Raw genomic sequence first — 24,018 nt, forward strand, 5'->3', positions numbered from 1 at the left:
ACGTTTCCCGCGCTTTTTCTAGATTGAAGTTATTTTTTATAGGACATCCCTAAGGGCCTGTTCACATTAGGTTGCCGCGACAGTTTTGCCGTTCACCACTGAGAGATCTTGCTATGCACATTATAAGGATAATGTATCTGTTGTTCTGGATTAAATGTGAAGAAAATTCACTCTTATCATTAGTGTGAACAGACGATAATAAGACAGCTTTACAAAAATAAAAATAAAATTTGTGATCTACATCATTACGGAATCTCAATGATACTCTGTAACGGGCAGATTCTCAAAAGAGTAAAATATCCCCGGAACTGATTTATGATTGTTATTTTTATCGAATATTATAGGTTTTTCAAGGTTTACTGTTCAAAGTACCTACAGCACTGAACAACAAGACTTCTCAAATTAGAGATGTGTTAATGCCAAAGAGTATAGTAACCCGTTACTGCCAACTAGGAAACAAAACAATACTCGAAGTAACGAGATATTACCAATAATATGAAATTTTTGTACACTCAAAATAACTCGTGATGTGTTTTTCCCCAGATTTTTAGAGTGTTGTACGTAATATTTTTTATTTACCTATATATTACCTTGAATATAACAGCAACCCTTAAATTTAAACTCGAATTAGAGAGAATGCAACTCGAGTTAAGCGCAGTTCGAGTTATCTCTACTCGAATTGACTATCACCATGTAATGTCAGATCAATTGCTTGTTCATAGAACTGTCAAGTGTCAACTGATAGTAGATTGGGTAGTGTTTTTATCGAAATTATCGAATTCCATTTCGATTGGATAAGCAAGGTCTACTCTATTCCTAACTGACAACAAGTGTATTTTGTGACTAGTGATATAATTTATAAACAAATAGAAACATTATAGCCAATATTTTATAAAGTACTTATTGTACTATCGTCAATATTGTAATTTGTACACATAGATTGTACACATCGGCAATACAGTTCAAATGTGTTTATAATTTCATTTATTATGTGATCTACAATATTACTGATTATTGAAATCGCCCACATAACGCCTATTTGTAGTTTTGAGGAAATAAAAAATATAAAGAAGAAATTATGAACGAAATGCATAAATTATTCCCTTCGAAAGAAGCATTTATAACATTCAGTCTCTATATAATATTATTTGTGTTCCAAGGTACGTACTTATCCATTTATATGGTTTTCGTGAAAATAATCGCTTGATTAGATTAAAACATTCAAAATTTCAATTTTATCTAAGCATGACTTATTTTAGTGATAATGCCCATACTTCATTTGTAATTGTGTAATTATTTAATTATAATTTTCAAATTACCATAAATTAGCGTTTCAATTAACATTATTGTCAACATAATAAAAATAATATGATGAATGCTTATTATTTAATTTCAGGTGTTTTTATAACAGCTTCCAAAACTGAAAATGGGGGCTATGACTACAATACAACTCTTGTTGTATTCTTATCAGAGCTACTGAAACTTATTATATCTGCTACTTTATATACATATAAGCAAGAGTGAGTTTTCTATATTTTGTTACATGCTTTGCTAAAATTTTCCTGCTTGTAGATAATTAATAGCATCATCCTGTATTGCACATGTATTTACACAGGATAAATGTTAAATATTCCCTGTTAGCTTTTTAATATATTAAATTGAAAGACAAATGAGAATGCAATCCACACAATGTTCAATGACCACTGCCACCCATCAACATGTGTAACCAACTCGATATAGAACAGCTGTTGTAAATGAAGTAAATCATGAATGCATTACAACTCCTGAGGACTTACATGGCCGCCTCCTAAATGTACATTTTTGAAGGTAGTCCTCAGGGGTAGCTTCTTTGTCCAACCTCAGAGAAAAATATCTAATCATATCTGGTTCACAAATGTCCATGGGCAGCAAAAGCCACATACCATCAGGTGGACTGCATGCTCATCTGCTACTCCTACATTATAAAGAAAAAACATATATAGATGCCAGTTCACAACTGGTGCCCACATTATGCTACAAATAAGTGTGGTATTGCCCTGTTGAACATGACTAATTCTACAACCTTCATATTACATTATTTTATTGTTTAAGTTTTCACCTTCATGCATGATTTGTCAATTATAGCCTCCGTACCATTACATGTAACTATTGAAAAATTGTGGTCTACCCAAAAGTAATTTAAAAAATACTTGAGAGGCTTCTGTAAAAATTAAAAAGAATTCAGAATATTACATAGAGATAAATATATGTATGAGTAACATACATATGTATACACATATAAATAGTTAAGGGTATTTGACTGAATTTTGATTTTTCTTTATATCATCCCTTGTGATATAGATATAATAAACACACCATATGAATATTTCCAGGAAATATGCCTTAACACCAAGCATCTTTGAGGCGATAAATAAGCAATATTATGCATATTTTAGTACAAATTAAGTGTATATATGTTTTGTTAGTGTCAAATAGCCTATGGACCTTATGTTTTATAATATAGTTGTTATTGTATGCTTTTTTCTGCTTCTATAATATAAAAAAAAAACATAACAACCTCTTATAACTTAAAACTCTTTTCTTGTTTTTTTTTTTATGGAATACTGTTAAAATATAAGACTGGACTAAAATAAATCAGCTTTGAAATCTTCTAAACTGAAATTGTTACCATGCTAATAATTAGAAAGGTCAGTTGCTAATCTTTCTGCTTTTAATTATGCAATACCTACTGACATTAGGTATTTTTTGTAGAAATGTTTTATGAATTCTAATATAGGTATTCTATAAAAAAGTATTTTTTAGTTTAGTTTATATATTAGGAACTAGTAATTATATTATATTAACTGTCAATTATATTAGGAACTAGTAATTTACATATAATGAATCTGTTTAAAATTTATATCAACGTAATTCGTTGACCTCATTATATATCTTTTGTGTGCATCCTGCAACCCATATCATCATACGCGTAGCCATAGTTTTGTAAGGGGGTCCAGTGGAGTTGCGTCAATTCACGCCGGTGCGGAAGTATCATTTACAATTATGTATTTATATTCGTATTACGGTCGGCGAAAAAAAACTGATTGCAAATTTATCAACGAAAAATATTATTTTCACCTATATTGTGCTAGTAAAACATCCTCCTGTTTAGAGAATTTGCTTTTCTCTTTCATGCACTTACATTTGTGTGTTACTATTGTATATGCTAATTTTTGTCCACCACTTATTATATTCTTTGTATTAACCATGACATATATGTTTATTTCAGGAACAAGCCAAATATCTTCAAAGCTATGTGCATCAACTACAACTTGCTACTGTTGTACTTCATTCCGTCATTATTGTATTGTTTTTACAACAACTTGGCGTTTATTAACTTGTCTCATTTCGATCCTACTTCTTATTACATTTTGCTACAATTTAGAGTAGTCCTGACAGCTATATTATTTCAGGTAAAGATTAAAATTAACACTTTTTTTTTTCAATGCCTTTTATTATTTTCAAATACTATAAAATACTAAAATTTATAATTTTATTCCAGACTAAATGCCATATTATGTTAATAATTATTTTTTTCTTACAGTGCCTGTTTAAGAAGAAATTATCATTCATTCAATGGATATCTCTTGCAATACTGACAGTGGGATGTATGATAAAGAACTTTGATGCTGCCGCAATCCAATCAGTATCAACAACGGATGGAAATTCATTTGGTGGTGCATTTCTCAGCAAACAAATATTCAATATTTATTTTCTCTCAATCCATTTCCAAAACTTTTGTTCCTGTCTAGCAGGAACATACAATGAGTATTTATTAAAAACTAAAGGATCTCATGTGGATATATTTTTACAAAATGTTTACATGTACCTCGATTCAGTGATATGTAACTTTTTTATTTTAATGTACAAAGGTGAATTAGGTACAATATTTAGTGATTTTCAATCACTGAATGATGTATTCGTAATTCTTATTACGGTTAATAGTGCAATAGTAGGTATAGTTACAAGTTTCTTCTTGAAAAATCTCAATTCGATTCTAAAAACCTATGCCAGTGCTTTAGAACTGATCATCACTGCTGTAGTATGTTATATATTGTTTAATATTCTCATAACATGGTGTACTATCATCTCAATATGCCTTGTAATTATTGCCGTAGCGATGTATTTTAAAAATCCTGTTAATAATACGAGTCCCATCATGTCTAGAGACATGAGAGAAAAGAAATCGTTATTAGATGTGTGAATAACAAACATTTATGATATAAATAGTTTTAAGAGAGTGATTGCAGCCAAAGCTGTATTAATTAATACTTGTAATATTATCACGTTTAGAATATCATTCAAATACCTGTTTAGATTTTTGTGTTGCATTAAATTTATTATGTAGTATTATTATGGTTACCAGTGCATAAGGCAATATTTGTCTTATGTTAATTTTATTTTAATCTACTATGGTCTATCTTTGTCACAAAATTTACAAACGATAGATAATTAAAGAGATAAAACGGTATGTCGTTTGTTGCTAGTCTAGGGCCGCGTTTCCCAACCTGTGGTCCGCGGACCCTTGGGGGCCCGCGGTGTCATCTCCGGACCATACATAAATTGCTCATTAAATGCAAAACAGTCGGTAAACGAAAAATCAGCAAACCAGTTTTATTAGAAAAACGTGATGTAAGCACACGGTATTTCAAAAAATTAAAAAAGATGCATCCAATGATGTATAACACTATTATTAATTTAAAAACAAAATACATAAATCGGTCTTTCAAATTATGTTTTGGCGGGGATGTTTTTTTGCTCTTCATTTTATTAAGGGGGTCCGTGAAATATGTGCTTGATTTCCTAAGGGTCCGTGGACTGAAAAAGGTTGGGAAACGCTGGTCTAGGGAAATATTTCCCATTGGCTAAGTAAGAATGTTATATGAACACAGACAAATTCAAAATACCATGACATTATTCGAATGGATGAAGGCTCAAATTTTATTTTATTGACATAGCTAAAAACACCATAATCCAATTGTTTTCGTGTGTTTAAGTTATTCAGTATTAATTTAAGTTTTGTATTAATACCCACTGAATACCCCCAAATTACACTCTGCGTTTTTTCTATAATGTATGTAGTTATTATTTTGCATAAGTATGTGAGTAATTATTTATAAGTTCCTATTGTTGATGTTACAAATTGTTAACTTATAATATAGGTGTATTATATATAAAAGCTGGACTTCATACCAAATAAATTTTGATAATTTTAATATTTAATTTTAATAACTTACGCTCTTTTTGAATCAAAATGAAACGCTAACTTTCTGAATTTCCAAGATGTCCCTACTCGTCGAGTTATTTTGCAATCATCAGTATTCAGTATCAGTTTGCAAGCATCAGTAGTCGTAAAATCGATCTTTATATCATTATTACAAGTAGTCAAAAATAATGAAAATTGCTTTCATTTCATCCTTTCACATCCAAGTTAATCCAAATGCCAACATTATTCGGAGAGCCAGGTAGCAGTTGTTTGCAATTCTTATCATTATAGAGCGATAAAACTCAGTTATCAGAGGAGGTTTCGCAGCTTAAAGACCTCCCACAATTAGGTGCGCTAATCGTAGGTAGCTACCTACTTTATTCTGTGATAAAGAATAAACTATTAAAATTATATTCAATTTTTTTACTATTCGCTTAACCGTAACCCATTATGATCATTATCCACTTTTGATATTCAACCTTTATACGAATAATCTCAATTCAAAAATGCAGTCTAAATAAGGTTTTTATTACATGTGCCAATCTGTCCACTTAAAGGCAACATTGATTTATAATAATTATTTTAAATTACACTGCGTTAAAAATACTGATTTTGGATACTATACTACTAGCAGATAGAATTACAAAATAATATTATGAGAAAAAGTATTAGTCAAGTCTACAATTTAACTTGATCTTTGTTTTGAAGAGAGCAAGGGCGGGCTAAGCTCGTCGGAGGCCCACCCCGGGAAGGACGGCGGTATGTGTGGTCGCATACCGTTGTGCACACCAGACGGTGTGGCGAGCGACACGCTCACCTGGGCGGAGCCCGATGGGGCAACGCACTAAGAGGACTCTGGTTGCGTTCCTCTGGAGATCCCGGAGTCCTCTACGCAGCGCCGAGGACGGCCACCGGGGGGGTTTTAGTGCGGTAAGAATCCCACATAATCCCGTGCCGCTCCCACGGCACAGGGTACCTTTTGAAGGATTCCCCCTAGTAAACAAAAAAATAGGTCGCCGGAGGCCCGGGCGGATAGTTGAATGATGCTTGAATTGATTTTGATCTTCTAATTTTACAAGCTTTTATGAATGTCTGCAACAAAACTTGTAGTGTAGACATTTGGAGGCCCCCAGGACCACAGGCCCGGAGCGCCCTGCCCCCCAAAACTTAGTCCGCCGGTGGAAGAGAGCTAAATAATGTACTTTCTTTACTCTATTAAAATGTGACAACCATATAACCACTTTTGTAGTTAATTGTTAAGGTTAAATTTTGTATAATTATACACACTTAATATAATTATTTTACTTTGCTAATAGTAGGAAGAGTGTAGGAGAGAAACTCAAAAAATGTAGTAGTTTTACTGATCTGTCTTATAATGTAACTAGGATATTCATGCCATGATCTTGATATGTATATTAGCTTTAAATCAATCCTATTACTATTGTAAATGATATATTTTTGTTACAATAATGCATTTTTAGTTTAATTATCATTCTAAAATTACAATTTTTTAACTTGACAAAATCTGTTTGATAAGAAATGTAAAATGTATTAACATTTTAAATTATTAGGTTTAATCCTTCTACCCACTGTTTTGGAGTCTCAGATTAACTGTAATTACTGGGACGACAAAAAGTCACAAGCATGTATAAAGCAATAATTATGAAAATATAACTTATTTGCACATAAACATGTGTGTAATGAAAATAAAATATCGTAAAAATATTGTATTTCTCTAACCCATCCCATAGATATACAATAGTTATAACAGATAATGTAGGTTTGAGGAGAATTAAAAACATTAAATAAAAATATCACTTCATATATTATTTTCAACGTTTAGAGCAAGCATGGGAAACTTTCTTTTAAACTTACAGGTCAAATTTAAGAATGTTAATGAAGTTGCGAATTACAGTGAGTAAAAAGTATGCAGTCGCGGATATCAAAAGGACAAATCTAAAAGGCATAGGGTTCAAGCTGACCTCTGAAAATAGTGCCCCAAGCTGAATCCGCGGCGGAGGCCGGCGGTTGTCCACATATGATTCAGGATTTGCTTAATTAAAATATAACATATGCGATCATATTTATTTTACACAAAAATTAACAACAACTCAAAATAGACTATCTAATACAATTTATGCTATGCGATTTATAAATTAGTAGCACAAAGAAATACTTAACACACACAAAGCCAACAAAAAGTGTCATTATTATTTGTCACTCACACTGGACTTGTAACTACTGAAGGCACTTACTAAACCATCTCCAATAGATATTAGTTCTTTGGAGATTAGTCACAACTTTATATTATTTAGATATATGCTTTGGTGTGTATGCAGCACTACATATACTGAAGATCTGAGACTTAGATTGGTTTGTACAGGAGTGTTGTGACATACTTCTTTCTGTACCTATGTGTTGCTGAGAGTACCATAACTCCATCTTTAATAGATAAGGCATACAGGTGATTCAACATAACATGATTTGGCTCTGGTAACAATGTTGGCTCACACTGAAACAAAAATCATTATTTTTATTATCATTCACACCTCAAATAATATATTTTTAATAAACGACAAAGATGACATACATGCATCACATTATTTTTCATTATGCATAGAAAAACACAAAATGAACTTCCTCCTGAGGTATTCTCTGAGCATTGACATGAACCTCTTCAAGAAGTGTGCAAAAAGAACCTTCTTCAAAGGGAGCTTTGCATTGTCGACTCCTCTGGTGTTGCAAATATTCATAAGCTATGGTAACTGCTTTCCACCAGGTAGCCTATATGCCTTATCATTAGGTATAAATATTAAAATAATAAATACATATAAAATGCTTACTGATAGAGGTGTGTCCTTATTCAAAATTACTTGAAGCAAATGAGGAGGTAAAATTGGGGGACCTGAGACCTTTTCCCATGGCTTGGATTGAGGTATTTCCTGAAAATTGTCAAGTATTAATTATATTGAAATAAAAAAAAACAATAAGGAACTAGCATTAGTTTAATGTTGTGAGAAATATAATTACACAATTATTACAAAACCCGACTATTAAAATAATTAATGACAAAGGAAAAACCAAGTACTATAATAGTGAAGTTAATATATCTAAATATATATAACTCAAAGGTGACCGACTGACATAGTGATCTATCAACACAGCCCAAACCACTGGACGGATCGGGCTGAAATTTGGCATGCAGGTAGATTTTATGATGTAGGCATCCGCTAAGAAAGGATTTTGATCAATTCTACCCCCAAGGCGATAAAATAGGGGATGAAAATATTACTTCGTAACGCGAGCGAAGCTGTGAGCAAAAGCTCGTTGTGAAATAATTATAATAATAGATTGCTGCAGCCGGGCAAGAATGTACTTTCAGCCGTTTTTTTCTCTAATTGTTGTTTATATATAATTTTAACTATTTTTGTTCATTTGTTAAAATTGTATTAAACTATACTATGTAAAGATGATTAATCTGAGAGTATACCTTTACCTGTGAATATTCAGTTTGTGCGCTGCTATGAATACCTTCACTATCTTTGGCAAGTGCTTGAAATACCTCGAAATCTGACATTTTTACAGTCACTAAATTATTTTTCGAACCCATTCCATTATCTATTAGTTTCTGTAAGAGAAGTACATAATTGGTTAATGCAGTAGCAACAAAACTTATTACAATACTTCACATATTGATAACAGGAGGAATTTGCAAATTAAGTAACATAACTTTTTTCTATTACCTTGAACTATTATAGACAGAACAAATTACTTCTCTTTTGCAAATACCATATCATATCATAATAAATTCTACATAAAAAAACCAATGACCAACCAAATTAATAAAATTATGTTCCAACCAATACAAGTTTAAGTTATAATAATGTATAGTTATAGAATCCTTAATGAGTTAGCACATAATAGTGATTAGTCTATTGTAAATATGTTTGTCACGTTTTGCAGTTTTCAGTTGTGTAAACAAGTATATTTGCTTTTCCAAGTGACCAAGATTTACAAGCATATTTGCTTATCCGAGTGTTTTTTTTTTTTATAATGTAAGAGTAGCAGACAAGCATGCAGTCCACCTGATGGTAAGTGGCTACTGCCGCCCATGGACATCTGTAATCAACCCCACATAGGATTAGATATGCCTACCAGAGGTCAGCCACAGATGCGCCGCTACCCCTGAGGACTAAGCTGGAACACCTCGAAAAAGTCTGTCTTCCTTACCACACCCATCAAACCGGAACACAGCAGCGCCTAACACTGCTGTTATTAGGTAGTAATAGGTGTGGCGGTGGTACTAACACCTTCTGACCAAGGTTTCCAAGCATATTTGCTTATCCACATGACCAAGGTAACACATACCACTGATGGATCATGCCTCCATTCACCATCCACAAAATATTTGTACTGATGTTCTCCCTCTGGCAAATCAATTATTGTTACAAAGTCTCCATGAGACTTCACCATAGGTATTGTTTTCCAGTCTGTAAATGTCCCACTTATGTACACCTGAAAAATACAAGCATTTACTGTCAATATAGTAAAATTTACACTTAAATTGGATTATTAAGTGCTGAAAAATGGTTTATAGAAATATATTTCAATTCAAATCTTAGTAACAATCACAAGCCAATTCATAGCTGCATCATGCATAAGGAAATGTAAGGGTAAAATTAAGGCAAATAAATAATCTACACAGAAGTATACAGATTGCAACAGATTGCCTCTCAAACAAGGGTCCTAGGATCATATCCTAGGCACATATGATCATATCTCTGATGTTTCAATAGTAATTTGCTTGAATGGAGAAGGAAAACATTGTGAACAAAGTAACATGCCTGAGACTTCTTTAAAAAAACCTCGAAAGCATATGAAGTCAACCAATTCGCACTTATCTAGCACTGTAGACTATGCTCAAACCCCTCTCACTCAGAAAGAAGACTTGTTCCCAGCTTCCCAGCAGTGGGACAGATTTGGAATGACTATGAAATAAACGACATCGCAGAACACAAACAAGGAACGAAGCAGAACCTGTTTCCCTCCTCCTTCCCATTTAAATACTGTAGGTAATACTTTCAAGTCTTCTGCAGTTTTATTACTATCTGTCAAAGTATTCGATCTCTCCCGCGGCTCTGTATACTCCACGTCGGATTCGGGCACTGCCTTAGTGTAATAAGGCGCCCCATCTTCGATATTACTGTCGTCTTCACGGCCACCACGATCATCGTCTATCTTTTTGTCAAAAGTAAAAGCTTCACCCTCCTTAACAGGCGAACATGGAGCGGCATCATGCGTTTTATGAGGTGTATCTTTATGCCATTCTTTTGGATGGTTGCTGCCTGCATTCCCCATGCTATTGAATTTATTGACCCTGACACCTTACTGCGCCAATGAAAAACCTTGTACCCACAAAAAAATTACACGTAAACAACTTAATACCTATTCTCATAATACTTTTTTCGCTAAAACCCAATATGGCATTCGAATTAGATATTTAACATTTACAATGAATATTTTTTTTACTTTATTTGTTGGTCTGAAAATATTAGTTGACATTGATGGTTGTCAGATGACTGACACGGGACGGAAAAGCAAAACACGTAGTGATGGCGCGAACAATCGTAAAATCGGATTTTGCTGTTTTTTTGCTGCTGATCCACTGTTTTTGAAAATGTTTGTATTCTTTTTTAAGAAATAACGTCTCTAAAATTATTTTACATCTAAGTTGCTTTGCATAAGCTTGTTATTTTAATTACCAAAAACGTATTAAATATCTTCTATCTATTTCCATATGATTGTTTCCAAAAACCGTCACACGCACAGAAAAGTTTGTCGGACTATGAAGTGTTTTATAGTGTGCTGCCGCCCGTTTTCCCGATATTTTTTCTTTATTCTTAACCGTCTAAGGAAACTAGTATAGTAACCTATATAGGAGTTTAGGGCTACCATTTACCTTACATAAACATAACTGTCTAAGATTGAATAAATTATGTTAATAATTTAACCTTAATAAAAAAAAAAACAAAAAAAAAATTACAATAAAGAAATTTGGCCAAAAAGGAAGAATCCAAGGCGATAAAACTAATCATAAAAAAAAGATACATTGATTGACAATTTGACATAAACAGCATTTTTTGCTTCTTCGCAATTCAAAGTAATTGCGACGAGCGAAAGTATTTAATCGCACAAAAAATATAATTTCTCTTTTAATAAATTTACGCTATGCAACTCTTACTACCTTAAAAAGTGTTAATATTTTTTCCTTGCTATTAAAGCTTAAAAAACAATGAATGATGAAAAGCAACCACTTCTTACTGGGCCAAATACTCCCTTTGATAATGCCGAAGTCCAAACAGTAGAATTAGTGAGTAGTCCTGTAACAATACCAATTAAAGATGAGAAAACGACGAAGGGGGAATATAACCCGGCTTCAGAGAGATGTTTGGAACACCCTACGTCGAATTTCGACACACTAATTCACCTTCTAAAAGGAAATATTGGAACAGGAATTTTAGCAATGCCCGATGCTTTTAAAAATGCTGGCTTAATATTTGGTACGTATAATTTATTAATTAAATTTTATTTTTGTGTACACCAATATTATGACTTTATTTTGTTAGTATCATATATTTTTTTTCTTTATAAAAACAGTTCTTTGTTACACTTAAAAAATAAGTATAAAAAAATACAAATTTTCAAACGATTATTGCTTATTTTTTAACACGCTTTTATTAGCTTGGGTTGTACATTTGTATGTATATATGTACGTAACAGTAAGGGAGTCTTTGAGCCCGATTTCTATCCACTTTGAAAGTTCAGTTTAATTCAAAATTTTGAAGAATTATCAAGAACCGATGACAATACACGATTTTAATAATTTTGTACCATTGTCCTTATTAATATCCTCAGGATTAACGATTTTCGAGGCGAGAGAAAGCGCCTTATGGAGCGTTCAGGAAAAGTTACTAGATTGATTTTTAGCTTTGGAAAATAATTATGTTATTTCCCTATAACTCAAATGTACTGAAACATATCTATAATGCCATCTTGTAGAATGATTTTTAGGATTCCGTACTCAAAGGATAAAACGAAACCCTCCGCTGTCTGTTTGTGAGTCACAGGGCTTTATCTCTTAAACCGTAATAGATGGACACTTGATTTTTTTACAGACAATGCATAATGATGGTCGCTATAACAACAAATACTAAAAATTAATTAAATAAATATAGTTCAAAAAACTAAAAAACACGCTTTTATGATAAAATCATAAAGTTTTAGTTGATTTTATCATAAAAGCGTTTTTTAGTTTTTTGAACTATATTTATTATACAGTAACATTATAAAAAAATGATGAAAACAATTTTTCCCAATGTTAAATTATTTTATTTTTTACCTAGGTGTATTTGGAACCTTGTTCATGGGGGCAATATGCACACATTGCATGCACATATTGGTGCAATGTTCCCACGAGCTCTGCATACGGAATCAACGGCCAGCAATGAGTTTCGCCGAAGTTGTTGAAGATGCCTTTGCTATGGGCCCCGTTTCATTGAGACCATACTCGAAAAAAATGAAGTAAGTCACTTACAATTAGAATTTTTGTATGCTAAGTAATAGTAAATAATTAAAAAAAAATCCTGTTCATTTAACAAATATTTTGTGTTTAAAATCTATGTTCAATCTGTGTGCAATAACTTGAGAACGTGGAATACCCCTAATTCCCTTTATACTTTAGTCAATGTACAAGATCATATTTTTAGTAATTATCTCTTAGACTCCAGTACACATCTGATTATAGATTTTTCTTTAAATTTTTCAACTTCAATTAAAATTCCATTATGACATCATCACTCTCAGCTGAGGTCTTAAGTCATCGCCCACAGGTAATTCATAGTAATGTAGTAACAATTCAAATTTTATTTTTCAATGATCAATTACTGATAGAAAATGTTCAATTAATAAGGATTAACTTTTAATATTCATTTTCACTAAATAAAATATAATAATAATAATTTAATAATCATTTATTTCAGAATTAGATTCCATATTATAAAAATTAAAATCAATTAGAATTACACATGTCAACAAATAAAATGAAATAAAATTAAATTAAATATAAATAAATAAAATATAGTCTTGTTGTTTTTAATATTCATTTACATTCTTTCAATAACTATAGTCAGAATTATTATTAAAAATCGGAAAACAGGAATTTAAGAAATAATGCTTGATTTTCATTTCAATAAAATGACAGCATGGCAGGCAGCATGTATATTTTCATTATACATTTATTATGTATAAATGAAACATATGTTTAAATTTTCCATTGCTGTAATAATTATTTTACTGTGATTTAATAAACATTATCATTAGGACAATATAAGTTGTAAACAATTTTACAACTATTGCAAATCATGAATTGCAATGCATATGATAAATGTAATTAATGTGGTTATGATAACATGAAAATGTGTTTCAATGCACATGAGAGAAGAAAACATGGTTTTCAGAAATTATTATAAGTTTACATCTTATCTACAATTTAGTTATTTCAAGTTCTGTTGTAAGGATACTTTAAAAAAAATAGATGACTTTATCAAAAAATTTAAAAATATCAACCTAGTTCAAAAAAGATTTATATTTTTACAGCCACAAAATTTAACTTTCTTTAAACAACTCATTTGGAAATATTCCAATGATGAAAACATTTAATGACACAAATATTAGCTCCAGTTTTTATCGTTAGTAGACAAATTAGTCATATAATTAACAGAATTAGTAAATAACCATATTATATAAATATTATCAGTAATATTTTTGCCCTTGTTAATCAGGATATCTAGCATATTGTATTTATGTATGAGTTGTTATTGTTTCAGGAATATAACCAATATATTTTTAGTAATAACACAATTGGGATTTTGCTGTGTGTACTTTCTGTTTGTTGCCACTAACCTGCAGGACACAATGCGTTTATTTGGTATATATATAAGCGTACACACCTATCTGGCTTTACTCTTTCCATTTATACTGGCTCTTGCAATGGTGAAGAATTTGAAGTACCTAACTCCGGTCTCTTTGATTGCTTCAATAATGACCGCTTGGGGTCTTGTTGTAACATTCTATTATATATTACAAAACTTGCCTCATACTAGTAAAGTGAAGGCCTTTGCAAGTTGGCACCAACTACCCCTGTATTTTGGAACGGCTATATATGCATTTGAAGGCATTGGAGTGGTAAGTTTATAAACTTTATGTGATTAAGTATCTAATGATAGAAATACAGATTTTTATTGATCTGTTCAGGGTTTATTTCTTATACTCTTCTACTGAAGATTATATTTAGTATTAGACCCATACCAGGTGTGAATAAGTTAAAAAGTGAAAAACGCATACTTTTCATTGCAGCTATTTGTACTCTTTGGTGAGAGAGTGAAACAAACTTAATGCTTATTATGATTAAAAAGTATATAAACATATTTCTATGAGGCGACTTATCAACATATTCACGCCTGGTCTCCATATTTTACAAGGCTCTACAGTAATTATTAATATTATTTAGATAAAAGGAATAGTTTATTTATATTACAACATGACCTTAATAAAAAAATCTTGATACTCAACTGTGGTTCATGGGAATTACATCTTCTTAAATTTGTTGTAGCTCTCGCATGCAAGTCTTTAAAAAAAATTCGTTGGTAGTTAAATGCTAAGTGAGTGCGGTGAGGGTGGCTGATCTCTTGGTGTGCGCGCAATGTGGATGAATCAAATTAAATCAGGAACCTTTTTTTGCCAGGCCTCTATCAGACTATTTAGTCGCTCCTGGCTTAAATAATCTTTTCAACAATTTATAATGTAATCTTCCCTTTACAATAACACCTCACAAGTTATAAGCAGTCTTATATCCGTGGGCTTGTGCCGCTCGGGGTAAAAAATAATGTATATTCTATAGGAACAAAAATACAGTCTCGAAAAAAGAACTTCCTATACAAAGAACTGCATTCATATGATTTTACGATAATCTATAAATAACACATTTTCCCCATGGATAGGGCCCTGGTACGCCTTTGTAAAATGTTGTCTTTTTGAAAGGCTTAATATGCTGACTTCACCTTACTTGTGTGTTAGACGACGAACACACAAGTAAGGAGTCTATAGTGTATTATCGATCCGCCGTCGCGACGCCATGGTCGTCCACAGCGCAGGCATTGGCGTAATTATCAAACACTTATGAGGTTCTAGCATTTCCAATGACGTCATTACCTACGTCAATGCCAAGTTCCAAAGTTTTTTATTTTTGTATGTTCATAACGTACTGTATACTATTCAGATTTTTTTCCTTTTTGACTTACGAAACCCTGCAAACAATCGCTTTTAGGTTTTTTTCTTATAATACAGGCGTAACAGACGAGCATGTAGTCCACCTGGTGTTAAGTGGCTACTGCCGTCCATGGACATCTATAGGCAAGCCCAGATAGGATTATATTCCTATCTGAGGTCGGCCACTGATGCGCCGCTACCCCTGAGAACTAAGCTGCAACGCCTCGGAAAATTATGTCGCCCTTACCACACCCTTCAAACCAGAACATAGCAGCGCTTAACACTGCTGTCATAAAGTAGAAATAGGTGTGGCGGTGGTGCCGCCGGAGTCGAACCATAAAGGGTTCTACCACCTTCAAATGAATTCACCTAGTATTGAGATATCAGTAGATAATGTTTATATGATATTCAATAAATTAATGTAAGCATTTCTTTCAGGTATTACCATTAGAGAATAATATGAAGACTCCAGAAGACTTCGGTGGATGGACCGGTGTATTGAATACTGGTATGGTGATAGTGGCTGTGCTATATACTGCGATCGGGTTCTTTGGCTATTTGCAGTACGGAGAACATGTTTTGGGCAGTATTACTCTAAATTTGCCAAAAGATCTGTACGTTTACATTTTCAATTAGAACATTTTTTTTTATAATATAAGAGTAGCAGACGATGGACATCTGTAATCAACCCCAGATAGGATTAGATATTCCTACCTGAGGTCGGCCACAGATGCGCCGCTACCCCTGAGGACTAAGCTGGAACACCTCGGAAAAGTCTGTCTCCCTTACCACACCCTTCAAACCGGAACACAGCAGCGCTTAACACTGCTGTTATTAGGTAGAAATAGGTGTGGCGGTGGTGCCGCCGGAGTCGAACCACAAAGGGTTCTACCACCTTCAAGATATAAGATTCATTTGAGTTCAAATTTGTTAATTAATGTGCTATTTTCAGATTAGCGCAGAGTGTACGGGCAGTAATGGCTATGGCAATTTTCCTATCATATGGGCTTCAGTTTTACGTTCCAATGAACATTGTGTGGCCGTATGTGAAGTCTAAATTGACGTCGGAAAAGGCCCTCGAGCACGGAGAAGCGATTACACGTTTCGTTCTTATTGCAATAACATGTAAGTTTTAATATAACCCATTTATTATATACATATAACGTCTTTCAGGATAATTGTTTCCATCTTTACGATAGACATAAATGAGAAACACTATCATTTATGTCGTAATAAAACCGTAATTGACTTAGACACATTTTGAAGAAAGTATATCGTAATAATGATTCATTCGTTTGGATAGTTGCATTGCAAACTGTGCTTGCTGTATGAAAAAAAAATAAACTTCAAAAACTCCTGTAAATAGTGAGTTAACTCATTTCAGTTCATACTTAATAAATAAGTAAATAAATGGCGCTATTTTGTAACATGTAAGATAAGATACACATAATTGTTACATCGTGTAACTTTTCAACTTTTAATAAGTAGGTAACTATAATATTTAATTACTAATGAGTAATGACCTGTGGATGTAATCGTGCCTGATATCAACATAACAATGTTGAAAGCAGACAAACTGAATTGTATAATTTATACAGAGTCTTCTCATAGATGGAATGATATTTAGGTCATATGTTATGTTGCTAAATGCAGATTAATATACTTTCGTTTAGAGAACCTTTTTCAAGAACTCTCAGGCGTGAAGGTTTCCTTGCATCTTTTTTATTCACCATTAAAGCAAGTCATTTACCATAACATTCTAGAATTGACCCTTATAAGTGACACTATCCGATATTGGGATAATACAGGGTGTGATTTTTTCTAAAATGAACTCGTTGGATTCCCGGCTAGGGCAATAGATTTTTAAAGTATCTTATTATATAGATTTACTATTTTATTAAAATCTGTCTCTTAACTCTATTTATATTTTGTGCTATTATAGTTTCGGATTTGGCCCTGTTGGCCCATTTGAAAAATTCACCCTATATACATAGAACGAAACTTTACCTAGAACATCGATGGTTTAATGGTTTTCCCCTTTTCTGAATTATAAACTTCATGAGCACGCGTGATAATTTGTCTTATCGGGGTCATAACGTAATATATTAAGTACGTGATCCAATTTCTGAGCACATATTAAATTCTATATCTGCCGCGCTGCCTCCATATTAAATATCGGTTTTAGTCTGGAATTTAACTAGAAAATCTTAGGGTAAAAACGCATATTTATATTTGTGATAAAATTTATGACTTTATTTCTTCTGTATTATGTAAACTGTATTACCTACAGATTATTTACAAAAAAGTATAAATTCTGAAACGTATCCAGATTCCAGACTCCCTTTACTTAAATATATATTTTATACTATAGGACTTTTTTTTTGTTTACGAGGGGGAAACTTTCAAAAGGTACCCGGTGTCGTGGGAGCGACGTAGGGTTATTTGGGATTCTTACCGCACTAAAACCCCCGCGGTGGCCGTCCTCGGCGCTGCGTCGAAGGCTCCGGGATCTCCAAAGGAACGCTACCGGAGCCCTCTTAACGCGTTGCCCCGTCGGGCTCCGCCCAGGTGGCCTTGGCGCTCGCCACACCGTCTGGTGCGTACGACGGTATGCGACCACACATACCGCCGTCCTTCCCGGGGTCGCTTACCGGGCGGTTCGAGCTCCTACTCTTGCCACCCGCTACCCCGGAAGCCCCCTTTTAGTTGCCTCTTACGACAGGCAGGGGATACCGTAGCCCTATTCTGGTCCCGAAACTACAGGGACAATGCTATAGGACTAGCAGATGAGCATGCTGTAAACCTGATGGTAAGTGACTACTGCCGCCCATGGACATCTGTAATGAATCCCAGTTAAAATTAGATTCCTACATGAGGTCGCCTATAGGTGCGCTACCCTTGAACAGTAAGCTGGAATGGATCGGGAAAGTATGTCTCCCTTACCACACCCTTCAAATCAGAACACAGCAGCGCTTAACACTTTTATTTTTTGGCCGCAATAGGTGTAGCGGCGGTGCCGCCGGACTTGGATAGTGTGTTCTACCACCTTTAAATATCATATTTATAAGTAAAGTATAAGTATTTAAATGATACAGTTAATCCAGCCACAATACGCGAGTTAGTGATAAAGTAGTGTCAAACAGTCATCTGCGTTCAATAGGTCGATAACTGGATCTGACGTTGACCGAATATTTTAGTGCAAGTATTGTTTATACCAAATCGTAAAATGGTTTGTGTCCCTATTCCTACATGGTTGGACTAGCTGACCCGGCAAACTTCGTACCGCCTCTAAATCTATTTATCAAATATATTTCACATAAAATATATCCTATGTTACTCGTAGATAATGTAGCTTTCGAATGGTGAAAGAATTTTTAAAATCGGTCCAGTAGTTTTTGAGCCTATTCATTACAACGAAACAAACAAACAAAGTTTTATTTTTCGAGGGTGTAGATCCAGGAAAGTTCGACCAGTGATATATCACGCCACATCTATTTCTAGCGTGAAGCAGACCTTGCATTTCTGTGGCAAAGACCACTTACCAGTTGTAGTGCATGCTTATCTGCTCCTTTAAACTCATAGATTAGTAAAGATTACTCACTCCTAACAAGAAAATGTACCCAGTTTTGAGAATTGAAATAGTTGCGTAAAAAAGTTTTGCCACGTCTCCGTGCTAAAATGTCCTTAAAATATTTGAAATTATTATTTATTTATTATGTAAATTACGCAGTATTAGTTATTTATTCGTAAATTTTCTCTAATAATGTTTTTATTTGTCAAGAATTCAAAAAAAGAACTTACTAATAAGCCGTTTGTGGCTTCATTGAATTTCAAGGCGGCGAAGTATCTTTACTAATCTATGTTTAAACTTATAAAAAATGTAAAGGTTACATTTCATTACAAAAGTCTCTCCAACTTATTCGGCGAAGATAGCGATGAAGCCATCTTTAGACAATTTTAAGGAGGATTGTTTGAATTTACTCAGAACTCAGGATTTTCCACAGGTTGTGGAAATCACTCATCATTTAACACCAGTTGGACTGCATTCCCACCCATGCTATTAGCACACACGATTTTTTAAATATTTGTCCACCAATTGTTATTTAAATATAATTATATTGGTTATCGAACTCGGTGGGAAAATTTATTAGGAGAATATTTGTATTGTCTGCTTTATCACTAGACAAATTTATAGGTACCTATTATCTTATCCATGCTTATTTACTACTACTTTCATGTTGACCGTTCGTCTGACTGGAATTATTTGGCAAAATAATCAATTTAACAGCTCGGAAAGAAGGTATTTACTTCAGTATGTTAGTCATGTATCGCTTCGAACGTATGGAGCGGCCGTTTTTTATTTAATTTTGGATTAGCGATGAATACTGAGAAGGGTATGTTTAATGCCAAGAAAACCGTAGAGTGCGCTCCCTTCCCGTATTCAACTGTATGATATAGACCACTTATTCATAATACGATACGATTTACTATTTATCGAAGTGAATATTGTTTGTTTGTTCTTTGTTTCTCTTTTTATTTCTATCTGCATTTATCCCGCTTACTGGTTTGGCAATAATCCCAATATTACTAAAACAGTAAGTAACATCTGTATAGGCTCTATAGGGTCAACTATTTGTCATATTATATTTATTTTTCCCACAAAACTGTCCTTTTAACTAGCACTCAAAGGTATTGCAATTTATTACTAAAATAGATAATTGTCAATTTCTTCCGAATTATAGATATTCAGGGGATGTAACTCTATACACCCATTACAGTTATTTATTATTTAAGTAATTTATAATGCCATTTTTTATGATAAATTCAAGGATTTTGTTATCCGAGTGTCCACCGAGTGGGCGTAAATCTAGTGGAATTATTTCTATAACATTTTATCATTGTGTTTTTGACACAATGACATCATGATTTTGATACGCATAGAATCTGCAATGAATGAATGTTTGATAACATTATCTAACTCAGATACAGGCCCATCTGTTTCTCATCTAGGCCTTCGGTGTGAACATTTCCACGCATTATTCAAATAGATATGTGCAAATACATACAATATAACAAATGCTTGTATCTTTTGTATTAATTCACTACTCGTACTAGTTTATCCAGTATTTGACCATATTGTTCGTAGATACTTATAATATAACGAAATCATAATATAATAGACCTACTGAACAAGGTGAGATAATTTTATGAGAATGTGGTTGAACTTGAAGCTAAGTTTGTTTTGATGGTTAAAAGGGCTCAACACCAAAAAATCTAAGGTGTATCTGCAAACTTAATTTACATTTTCCCAGACATACCTGAAAGCGGGAATCCAAAGGGAATTCTTAGGGCATATGTCCCCCGGCCGCTTGAGGGATGCTAAAATCAAAAGGGTTGCATATATATTCCGGGGACATTTGACCTTGCCCCAAATTAAACAAAAACAGTGGAGGACACTTGATCTCGTCGAAAACTGTCCAGACAGGGGGTTCCCTTGAAGCCCGTATTCCCTACTCGAACTTTTTATCTTATTAGAGTATTTTTTTGTTCTCCTAACATAAACGAAATTATTGTGCCGTTTGACTCGTCGATAATTTGGAAATCTGGTAGTTTAATGTTCAAATAAAAATATTATAATCTTAAATAACTATGACTGAACAAACCTACATTTCTTTGGTTCGTAATTCATAACATGTGGATAGTAAAATCATAACGAATCCGTATTTCATAATACTGTCAACCTTAGGCATTCCGGATGATATAAACGCTCGATAATGTCGATGTCCTCATTAATTAGGAAAATTTCCGTATTGCCAGCCGCTCGCAACCGGCTCGATAAGTGCCATATGCGGAAAGATCCCACTCGCATATCAATGTACACTTACTTTATCGATGAAAGCAATTAACCGAATTCTTGTATTTTTTATTGGTTTACTTGTCTTGATTTATTTAATGATTTACGTTTATCAGTTATTGTTTGTTTACATCACTATTAGCGCCCCAAGTTGTTTTTATCTATTGACAAATTATGTTTACTCAAAAATATGGGTTTGCCATTACGCGTAACATTGAGCTATTAATTTCAAGTTAAAATCAGTAACTTTACGTGAATACAATATTCTTCATTAATGTAGAGGCAAATAATCATCCTGCGTAATTCCTAAAATAACTGATTCTAATAGATTAATTTGGCATCAAAACAGCAATCTGGGTCAATGCTACAACGAATGTACTTAGTGTGTCAGTAGGTCCGTTAACGGTTACAGTAACGTCTTTGTCTGCTGTTATCGAACTACTAGATAAAAAACTTAACGAATTAATTGTAAATATTATGTTAAAATATGTATATCCACGTTATAGTCCGCGTCAAACTGCTCGTCCGGTTTGAAGTTGTTGCGGGCAAGTGTAGTCATACAATTTGCTATGGCGATGCGATTCATTTCTATATTCAGAGCGGACTAGCAGTTTTACGCGGACTATACCAATTGAATTATTAATATTTAAATAAGTATTTCTGTACATTCAGCTTAATCATCCACGTTCTAGTTAGAGCTTATATTAAATTATGAAAGTTTAAGTCGTACGTGATTGATCATTTCAGACATATTGTATAAAAATTGGCTTATCACGAGAAATCGTTACATTTACTAACAATAATTTCGTAACGATATTAGTTACATAATAAGTATTTATTATAAGTGATAAATGATAATTTTATTCAAGTGTGTGTGAGTGTATGTGCAGCGCATATAATTAAACGTGTACGACTTTATTTAATAGATTCTTTAAAATATATAGACAGTTTCTTTGTTGTAAATGACCATCTATTGCACTGTGACTGTCCATCTCCAAACCTATTGTACATACAATGAAACTTTGTTCTTTCTTATTTAGTTTCAGCTGCAGCTCTGATACCAAACTTGAGTAGCATTATTTCTCTCGTCGGAGCGTTCAGCAGTTCGGCACTCGCGCTTATTTTCCCGCCATTCATTGAGATCATGACGTTTTGGCCGGATCGACTTGGCAAACACGATTGGAAGTTATGGAAGGATATCGTCATAATACTATTTGGTCTAACCGGTTTCGTATTTGGTACCTACGCCAGTGTAAAAAATATATTAACGCTTACTTAAACCATGACTTGATAATGAAGATTTTTCTGACGACATAACGACAATAATTTATTATAGCCAATATTGCAGCTTAGTATTTTAGGTTGCACTAAAAATTTAAACCAAACAGAGTAATATAAAATATATTTATAATACTTAGATTAAGAATATCCATAGTATTACGTTATTTTGTGATCTGAATAATTAATAAGATCTTCGAAATATATTGATTGTTATTGCCTGTCTATAACGATGTATTTGTTGTAATAAAAAATAAATATTTGGTCTGTATTACATAGTGTCGTAGCCTAGTCTATATTATAAGCCTTCAAATGATAAACTTCGAAGGTTTGAATAAGTGTTTTATTGTACATTTGTCTTGCTTGCATAGAGCTGTGCATTCCATTTTAATCTAACATTATGTTGGTACCTGTATTATGTTATTAATGTTAATATATTTTTTTGTTATTTTTGACAGTTTATTCTTTTGACTTTTGTGGTGTATTTATTTTTGGGTAATATTTTTCATTTTATTATTATTGAATTTTTATATTGAAAAATTTTTGAACTAAGTTTGTCAAATCACACAATTAAGATTGTAATAATGTAATTTAATGAATGAAAATATGGCAATTTTATGCACAATTATGCTCTGTTCTTATGACAAATTTTATTTTATTATATACATACCTTTTTGCAATATATTTGCAATGTTTTCTGTTTTGTTACTTTTATGTGTATACTAATTTTAAACGGAATACAAACATGTCCTGAAGCATTGGATTGAATTGAAATTATCGATTAACTCAATTATTATGATTTACAATTTGAATTTTATGTATGTTTGTACATATATTGACTTGTATGAATACAATAATTTTACGGTATTCCATACCACCGCAGAATAAATCTAATCGTAATGGCTTTAGATATTTGGCATTAAGTAGAGTTAAGAACTCGAATATTTTTTGTTATATTTACAATTTAAACTTTTAGTTTTTAGCTTGTCAGTGTTTCACAATGCATTTACATTTTACAATTCCAAATTTGCAAATTATAGAGAAAGTGATCTTATTATATTGTTAACTTATAACATTGTTTGTGCATTAAATATAATAAAAATATTGAGCAAGTGATTTGCAGAGTTTCTTTAACCCTACATCCTATGTTATTCTTATTCATATGACGAGTATATTGTCATCATACATACACTTTATATTGTACATAATATATTAATACATACTATGTAAGATATTTTTATTTCTTACAATTTGTTTCGGTAAATATGCACACAATATCGATGAACAAAGCAGGTTATGCCAAAGATACAAATTG

The 24,018-nt window shown here is 32.9% G+C and overlaps 3 protein-coding genes across 3 annotated transcripts; 2 read left to right on the top strand and 1 right to left on the bottom strand.

Annotated features, from left to right (window-relative positions):
- The first annotated feature begins 720 nt into the window (after positions 1-720).
- senju (UDP-galactose transporter senju) lies at positions 721-6,973 on the top strand. Its single transcript, XM_073082799.1, has 4 exons — positions 721-1,160; positions 1,397-1,520; positions 3,269-3,452; positions 3,584-6,973. Exons 1-4 carry the CDS (start codon positions 1,079-1,081, stop codon positions 4,241-4,243), a joined length of 1,050 nt encoding a protein of 349 aa, XP_072938900.1. The 5' UTR covers positions 721-1,078; the 3' UTR covers positions 4,244-6,973.
- A 343-nt stretch (positions 6,974-7,316) lies between these two features.
- On the bottom strand, positions 7,317-10,830 carry alc (5'-AMP-activated protein kinase subunit beta-1). The gene is made up of 5 exons (XM_073082801.1): positions 10,283-10,830; positions 9,614-9,760; positions 8,742-8,873; positions 8,089-8,187; positions 7,317-7,757 (listed from the first exon to the last, which is right to left on the bottom strand). The coding sequence occupies exons 1-5, from the start codon at positions 10,601-10,603 to the stop codon at positions 7,611-7,613; spliced, it is 846 nt and encodes a 281-aa protein (XP_072938902.1). The 5' UTR covers positions 10,604-10,830; the 3' UTR covers positions 7,317-7,610.
- Positions 10,831-11,365: 535 nt separating this feature from the next.
- LOC140749556 (proton-coupled amino acid transporter-like protein pathetic) lies at positions 11,366-23,067 on the top strand. The gene is made up of 6 exons (XM_073082648.1): positions 11,366-11,805; positions 12,649-12,826; positions 14,131-14,488; positions 16,010-16,185; positions 16,524-16,696; positions 22,466-23,067. The coding sequence occupies exons 1-6, from the start codon at positions 11,538-11,540 to the stop codon at positions 22,702-22,704; spliced, it is 1,392 nt and encodes a 463-aa protein (XP_072938749.1). The 5' UTR covers positions 11,366-11,537; the 3' UTR covers positions 22,705-23,067.
- Positions 23,068-24,018: the final 951 nt, after the last annotated feature.

This window comes from Epargyreus clarus, unplaced genomic scaffold (assembly GCF_041222505.1).
Source record: "Epargyreus clarus isolate Ecla_fem2 unplaced genomic scaffold, WU_Ecla_fem_2.2 ptg000018l, whole genome shotgun sequence".
NCBI lineage: Eukaryota > Metazoa > Arthropoda > Insecta > Lepidoptera > Hesperiidae > Epargyreus > Epargyreus clarus.

Excerpts from the sequence above, each read along its gene's own strand:
- LOC140749556 (XM_073082648.1), top strand. The coding sequence starts at position 11,538 with ATGAATGATGAAAAGCAACCACTTCTTACTGGGCCAAATACTCCCTTT. Across the intron at positions 11,806-12,648 it reads AAATGCTGGCTTAATATTTG|GTGTATTTGGAACCTTGTTC; the intron begins GTACGTATAATT and ends TTTTTTACCTAG. Across the intron at positions 14,489-16,009 it reads CATTTGAAGGCATTGGAGTG|GTATTACCATTAGAGAATAA; the intron begins GTAAGTTTATAA and ends CATTTCTTTCAG.
- senju (XM_073082799.1), top strand. The coding sequence starts at position 1,079 with ATGAACGAAATGCATAAATTATTCCCTTCGAAAGAAGCATTTATAACA. Across the intron at positions 1,161-1,396 it reads AATATTATTTGTGTTCCAAG|GTGTTTTTATAACAGCTTCC; the intron begins GTACGTACTTAT and ends ATTTAATTTCAG. Across the intron at positions 1,521-3,268 it reads TTATATACATATAAGCAAGA|GAACAAGCCAAATATCTTCA; the intron begins GTGAGTTTTCTA and ends TGTTTATTTCAG.
- alc (XM_073082801.1), bottom strand. The coding sequence starts at position 10,603 with ATGGGGAATGCAGGCAGCAACCATCCAAAAGAATGGCATAAAGATACA. Across the intron at positions 9,761-10,282 it reads GGGAAGGAGGAGGGAAACAG|GTGTACATAAGTGGGACATT; the intron begins GTTCTGCTTCGT and ends TGTATTTTTCAG. Across the intron at positions 7,758-8,088 it reads ATAAGGACACACCTCTATCA|TGTGAGCCAACATTGTTACC; the intron begins GTAAGCATTTTA and ends TTTTTGTTTCAG.